The sequence below is a fragment of the Tripterygium wilfordii genome, chromosome 13, assembly GCF_013401445.1.
Source record: "Tripterygium wilfordii isolate XIE 37 chromosome 13, ASM1340144v1, whole genome shotgun sequence".
Lineage (NCBI taxonomy): Eukaryota > Viridiplantae > Streptophyta > Magnoliopsida > Celastrales > Celastraceae > Tripterygium > Tripterygium wilfordii.
Window position 1 is genome coordinate 6,354,113 of NC_052244.1, and position 7,506 is coordinate 6,361,618.

Genomic DNA, 7,506 nt, shown 5'->3' on the forward strand with positions numbered 1-7,506 from the left:
GTACATGGACTCTAGTTCAGATTCGATTGCTTGATTCCAATGGTTCTCATCGACATCAAAAACTGCTTCTTCATAACTAGTGGGATCTGGTTCAAGTTCATCATAGACTACCAAAAGTGACTCTTCAAAGTACATGAACCTTTCAAGAGGTCGTGAGACCTTACCACTACGACGAAGCTTTGGTGTTGCATCCAAAATCGGTTTAGCTATTTGTTCATTCTCAACGTTTTCTGTTGCACTGGAAGTTGAACTATTAGGAATTTGTTCTTCAAGAATAATCTTCCTCGGTTCACCGCTATTTATGCAATCTTATTCTAAGAATCCAGCATTCATGCTAATTAATAATTTCTGACTCTCAGGATTGTAGAAATAGCCACCACGAGTCCCTTTAGGAAATCCAACCCAATAGCGTAGCACAGATCTTGGTCCAAATTTAGTTGTCTTATCTACCAGTACAAAAGTTGGACATCCCCAGACTTTTAGATTTCTAGGATCAGACTTGCGACCAGTCCACATCTCATGAGGTGTCTTTGATACTAACTTAAACGGTACTAAATTCAAGATGTGCATGGCTGTTTCTAGGGCATATCACCAAAAAGATTCAGGAAGAGTAGTATGACACATCATGCATCTTACCATATCCAGTGGTGTCCTGTTTCTCCTTTCTGCTACCTTTTTTTGTTAAGGCATTCTGGATGCAGAAAGCTGAGTAAAAATGCCATTATCCGTGAGATACTTTTTATACTCATCTAGCATGTATTCACCACCACGGTTAGACCTTATAACTTTGATGCGTTTATCCAATTGGTTCTCCGCAAAAGCCTTAAACTCCTTGAACTTGTCAAAAGCCTCAAACTTACGGTGCATTAGATAAATGCATCCATACCTAGAGTAATCATCAATAAATGTAATAAAGTATTCAAGACCTCCTCGGGCATGTACCGTCATTGGCCCACATACGTCAGTGTGCACCAACTTTAATAAATCATTAGCCCTAAGGCCTTTGGACTTGAACGACCTCTTAGTCATTTTACCTTCTAAACAAGATCTACATTGTGCATACTGTTCATATCTAATAGGTCGAGTGACCCATCATGAACTAGCCTATTGATTCTTGTTTGGTTAATTTGACCAAGTCGTAAATGCCAAAGGGTTTCCTCATTGGTTACGGCCTTTCTCTTTCTAGATTCAGCATGCATAATATCACAATTATTACCAGAGTAGGAATTTGGATGTAAATGAAACATATTTCCATTCATAGTTCCAGAGCATATTTCCTTTCCATATCTACTAATTGTAACATTAGAAAGGAAAGATAAATAATACCCTTCTGACATTAAACTTGAAACTAAAATTAAATTTCGTTTAATATTCGAAACCTAAAGGTAAACATTTTATGTTAAAATCTTATTACATCCAAAATATAAATTAACATAAAGGTAAACATTTTAGTAGCTTCTACTATGACTCCTGAAGTAATCCTCAAAGTGATCTCTCCTTTATTAAGCTTTCTGCTTTCCTAGAACCCTTGCAATGAATTACAAACATGATTAGTGGCTCCAGAGTCTACAATCCAGGATACAGTAGAATCAATCAATAAACAAGTCTCAATAAATAGAATATTACCCTCAATCTACTTCTTTGCTAGAAGCTTTAGACAATCACTTTTCCAGTGCCCTTTCTGGTTACAATGGAAGCATTTGCCTTTCCCCTTCACAACCTTGCCCTTTTTCTTTATCTTTGGGATTTTGGCAGCAATGGCTTATTTCTTTTTATTCTTAGGCTTTTTGGGCCCAGAACTAGAAACCTTAACAAAATGAACATCCTTCTCCTTTCTCGTTACTTGCATAGCGGATTGAAGTTCCTTCATGATCATTGGAAGAGACATCTCCATCTTGTTCATGTTGAAATTCAACTTGAACTGGGAGAATGAGTTTGATAAGGTCTCCAAGACCATATCCACCTACGTCTGTCCGTCGATTTCAGCACCAAGATCCAAGGCTTCATAGATGTACTCCATGACCTTGAGCATATGCTCTCTCATGGGAGTACCCTCGGCCTACTTGGCGTTCATCAACTTCTTTATCGCTTGCTGCCTTGCATGGCGAGTGGTTTGTTGGAACATTTCTTGCACACTGAAGATCACGTCTCCAGCTGTCTGCATGCTCTCATGCTGTTTCTACAAGACTGGCGATAAAGATGCTAAGATATAGCACTTGGCCATGTCATTGGCATTGATGTCACTTGGAATTGGAAAGAAACCAACTAACCCATTCTGCCTTCTCATTTTCTGGAATGTCATTAAAAAAATAGTCCAACATATCTTGATCATGGATTAGTCTCTTTGCCACTTCTTGTCTTTGTCCAAATGTTAATCTTTCGATTTTTCTCAATTCATCATTCGACTTGTGTCTACTTTCTTCTTTTTTCAAATTTGGATCAGTAATTGCATCTGCAATCTTAGCAAATTCTTGTCTACCTTCTCTAAGTTTAGCTCCGACAACCTCAGTTAATCGGTCCAATGATGTTACCGATCTCTCAGTTTATCGACTTTTTTTTTGCTTCCTCGAAGACTCCTCTCGAAAAGGCTCATCACCTAAATTGTGCAATGTAGAATCACCTAATCCATCTCCTGTCTCTGTATCATTACCACCATCATTTTGCTCTTTGTTCACATCTTCAAGTATGTCTCCTGCTGCTTTAGTCATCTTACCAATAGCTCTTTCTTTTCCAAAAATCAACATCAACACATCATAGTGATTGAATGATTTTCCTCTAATACCATTTGCATCAGGATGACTCTATAAAAAATAAGACAAAAAGAGAGAGAATCACATTAGAACATGAATAAAACACAATGACAAACTAAAAGTTTTCAATACACACACATATATGTAAATTAACATATTACCCTCACAAACTTATCCCATACATTTGCAGAAGCTACAAGTGATTTCTTCTCATCATCCCAACCAAATCCACTTCCTCGATTTGTTTGCAAATCATAGATAATCCCACAATGTTTTTTTAATGTTCTAATACGCGAGTCAACATGCTTCTCTAAGATGTTATGACCGGGCAACATCATTCTCAACATATTTGCCAACTCTGTTTGATGTCCTTTTGTAAATCCACATTTCTCATTATTATCGTGAGTTCCCTTTTCTTTCAACATAAGCATTGCATCCACAAGCTTTTCATCTTCTTCTGGTGACCAAACATGTTTTTTTTTATCTCTTGCATCCATACCTAGTCAAATCTACATTTTTAATTCATAAACCCAAATGCACACTCTTGTAAGAACTACAAAACTAAATCAAGCACAAATGCCTACACATACATTATCTTTTAGTGTTAAGGAAAAAACAACCAGCAAAATCCATGTTACTAATGGAATTAACTACTAAGAATGACAAGACCAAATAAGCAAAACAAAGCAAGATAAAACACAATAACAACTTCACAAAAAGGGAAGAGGCAGATATCTTAGCCCATCTATAAAAAATATTCCAAATAAATATTATGAATATATGGAGTTTAAATTGAACATTTTATGATATGAATAGTTTAACAATTATAATATTCCAAATAAAAAATATTGTACTGACAATTTTACTCACTTTCCACTCGTTGAACATTTGCACAGCTAAATCCCTCCTCCAATCATTCCATTGGGTAGATGTTTCAACTCTTGCAATCAACTCACCATCCATCTCACCAGCCATCTCACTAGTATCTTCTTCATTGACTTCTAAATCATCTTCTAACGGATCAACTGGCATTTCTTATCTTATCAAGTTATGAAGAAGACAACAAGCTACAATTATCCATCCTTGTGTCTTAATCGTGTACCACAAAGGGCTCCTAGGGATAGCCCAATGCAATTTTAGTAATCTAATGCATCTCTCAATAATATTCCTGGCTGAAGAATGTTTCATAGTGAAAAATTCTTCAGGGGTAGTAGGTTGATAACTAGGCCTTCAATCATTAATATGATATCTTTGACCGCTAAATGGAGCTAGAAAGCCATTTCCATTTGTGTATCCAACATCAACAAGGTAGTAATATCCTTAAAACATGAGGAAAAAACATATTAAGCCACCATAAAAAATAGGAAAAAAAGTATAGAATACTATGATATACTTGATTGAATTTTCACGTAATTCACCTTGTGAAACTTTTAAGCCATTTCTCCTACTCACAGCATCTCGAAGTATTCGTCCATCAACAGCTGAACCTTCCCAACCAGTAAGTACATAGATAATTCCCATGTCTGGTGAACAAGCTACTAAGATATTTGTTATAATTTCGCCTTTTCTAGTCTGATATCTAGGTTTGTAAGCTTCAGGAACATTGACTCTTACGTATGTCCCATCTAATGCCCCTAAACATTTCAAAAACAAGAGATGAAGGAAAAAACTTTAGTGCTTGACCATTTACTAAAAACTAAAACCTATAATTAGTGAACACTAATACAATAAATACCTTAAACCATTTCCACCTTCGATCTTTAGAACTTTCAGGTACAGGTTGAGGCTTTTTGAACAAATTTTCTTATAGTAGAAGCACTGCATTTAGTACTAGCTTGAAATGCCTACTGACAGTTTCTCCAGATCGAAAAAATCTCTTTTATAGTATGATTTTTCTCATGATGAGCAAGTATATTTAGGAATGTAGCTACTTGCTCATCGATTTTCACGTTTCTTCTGTCATTCAACCTTCCTATTGTATGCAACATTACACATAATTTGTTGAATGTAAACGTATCCATTCTAAGTAGATTAAAATATGTGACATCATTGGAATATACCAATCGTTCTAAAGCTTGGGATCTCTGGTAGTTCATATTAAAATATTTAGACCTCAAGCGATATTTTTGGTGATGTTGAACTACAACAACATAAGCAATGTGGAGGAGGGTGACTAAAATATTCAGTCGATCCATATACCTCTTCAACATTAGGCAAATGAGAATCTTTCTCTCATCCATGCTTAAATGATCAATTAAAAGGCACACACCTAAACATTACATGAAGAGAAAAACATCACATCCATATATACATATATATATATATATATATATAGATGACTTTAGAGCACACTTTCTCACCAAACATTGACTTCTCACATGACTTTCACCTCACACACATGCACACACTTAAAACAAATATTACACGAACACAAAATTACATAAAAATACAGAGAAGTCTCGCACCACTAACAATTACATAGCATAAATATGTGAAAAAGGGTGCAATGTTTCGTTAATATTATTAGCTTTTCTACATTCAATCAGACAACAAACAACTTTCACTTTGCAACTTTTTACATCACCGTTCATATATTCATGCATAAAAGGGTGCAGTAACAAACAACAAAATCAAACCATCTAACAAATATCACACACAATGATGACTTTTCAAAAGGGGTATGCTAAAGCCAAAGAACAAATTAGCATAGAACTATGAAACAAGCAAGATAATATCATTTTTTTTAGATGTGAATAGGCTATTATAAAATTACATTTTCTATGCATTCTCATAGTGATCCATTAGGAAATTATCTAGTAACAAATCAAGCAAAGAAGTTGATAAGCGAGAGAGCTTTGAAGACTCGAAGCAATAATACCTATTTGCGAGGTAGAATGAGCGTCGATCACTAGAGAGTGAGATAAGCTTCAATTGCAAAAGATCACGAACTATAGAGGTAGAATCGCCATGGAGATCATGAGAGAGATCGTGAGAGAGAAGGGCAATTTAGATTAGCCAATAAGTGAGAGAAGCTTGGAAGAATCGAAGTAATAATACCTCTAGAACGAGCATCGATCATCAGAGAAGGATACGAGCTTCAATCGCCATGGATGGATTTGGAGATCGCGAGAGATGAGAGTGAGATCGCGAGAGAGAGTTTAGATTAAGGATTTTTTATAAGGACAAAATTGTTCATTTGATATTTTTTACATAAAGTCATTGGAATACCATAATACAATACGTATTTTGATTACATTTTGTTAGTCTTATCTAAATACATGAGTAATTAGATTACCATTGTGAGGGCAAATGCAATGGTGGGCTTTAGGGCAAGAATGGATGGGTCAAATGGATCTTTAATGGGAAATGGAGAGGTTGAATCCATACAATGATAGGCTTTTTGGCTATCAAAGTTGCTGGATCAATTTTGGGAACAAAGACTTCTATTGAGGCTTCAAATTGCTGGACTGGTGTGGGCCCGCACAAACACCAACTGCAAACCTACTCTCTCCCCTGCGATATTGTTTTGTATGAGATACTGTTTTGTATGTGATACTATTTTGATTAAAAGACCCATCACTCTATCTCTCTCTTTAGTTTTTTTAAAAGACCCAAACCCATGTATATATACATGTATGTATATATATATATATATATATATATATATATGTACACAAAATGGACAGGATGAAATTAAAAATTTCAAACATTCCAACTCATTCCAATTCATTTAACAAGTATAAATAGTATCGGACCGGAATTACAATGGGCCTTTCATTGATTTATCTTTGATTCATTACTATTTTGGGGGTGGGGGGCCTAGCACTAAAGTTCATTGTGTTTTCATTGATTTATCTCTGATTCATTACTATTTTAGGGGTGGGGGGTCTGGCACTAAAGTTCATTGTGTTTTCATTTAAATATTGTATTTATTTGCCGTAAAATTTTATTAATTAAAATAATTATTTATGGTTAATGTAATCTTATAGAAAATCATTTCGAAGAGTATATATATAGTTGTATGTTATTCAAAATTTACCACCAAAATTAACTAACTCACACCAATTTCTATTTAACACCATTGTACAATGGCAAGAGACAATACATTTTCATTCCTATCCACATCAGCAAAACACCATTCCTAATACAGTTTACTATCCCCATTACCTACCAACCATTGCATTTGCCCTGAGATATTAAAAAATTAAACAAACATGGTAATGGAATAGGATTCCAATTACCATTACAATTCATCAACATCCAAACGGGCTTTAAATGTAATAGCGTATCAACCAACAATAATTTTTTGCCTAATTGACCAAAGTCTAACTTAGTCAAATAAATTCAAGAGTCTAGCCTTTTGGGCCTCTTAAATTTCTTGATCGCTATTTATTTGGCTCCTTTGTAGATACTGTAAATCAAGGTTTAACCTATCGAAACTTGCTCATATGAAAACTCCATCCCAAAGGGGGGTTGCGGGTGCAATACGAGTAAGCTTTCATATAAGCGTGTCCTAAGTTATCAGCTTTCAATTCTACTGTTTCAACTAATGAATACTCCATCCCAGAGGGGGTTAGCGCATGTAACACGAGTAAGTTTATATACCCTAGTGAGGATTAACCTTTGGGAAGCCACGGGTCATATCATTAGATATAACCCTCTCCCACTCAATAATTTATTATTAAGGTTTTTCTGGTTTAAGATTACCTTAGATCCTAGTGGCTCGAATCAACCTTTAATCGTTAACCAATTATGT

The 7,506-nt window shown here is 35.2% G+C and overlaps 1 protein-coding gene across 3 annotated transcripts; it reads right to left on the reverse strand.

The window, feature by feature from the left end:
- Positions 1-2,257: 2,257 nt before the first annotated feature.
- On the reverse strand, positions 2,258-5,943 carry LOC120013366. Of its 3 annotated transcripts, XM_038865155.1 has the most exons (5): positions 5,808-5,943; positions 5,629-5,698; positions 4,169-4,384; positions 3,621-4,069; positions 2,258-2,801 (listed from the first exon to the last, which is right to left on the reverse strand). In XM_038865155.1, exons 4-5 carry the CDS (start codon positions 3,780-3,782, stop codon positions 2,544-2,546), a joined length of 420 nt encoding a protein of 139 aa, XP_038721083.1. In that variant the 5' UTR covers positions 3,783-4,069; positions 4,169-4,384; positions 5,629-5,698; positions 5,808-5,943; the 3' UTR covers positions 2,258-2,543. The 3 variants fall into 3 exon arrangements, with proteins under 3 accessions (XP_038721083.1, XP_038721080.1, XP_038721082.1); XM_038865152.1 differs by having other exon boundaries at positions 4,169-5,698; XM_038865154.1 differs by having other exon boundaries at positions 4,486-5,912.
- Positions 5,944-7,506: the final 1,563 nt, after the last annotated feature.

Coding starts and splice junctions, on each gene's coding strand:
- LOC120013366 (XM_038865155.1), bottom strand. CDS start 3,782: ATGCCAGTTGATCCGTTAGAAGATGATTTAGAAGTCAATGAAGAAGAT. Junction 2,802..3,620: donor AAATGTTCAACGAGTGGAAA/GTGAGTAAAATT, acceptor TATTTTTTATAG/AGTCATCCTGATGCAAATGG.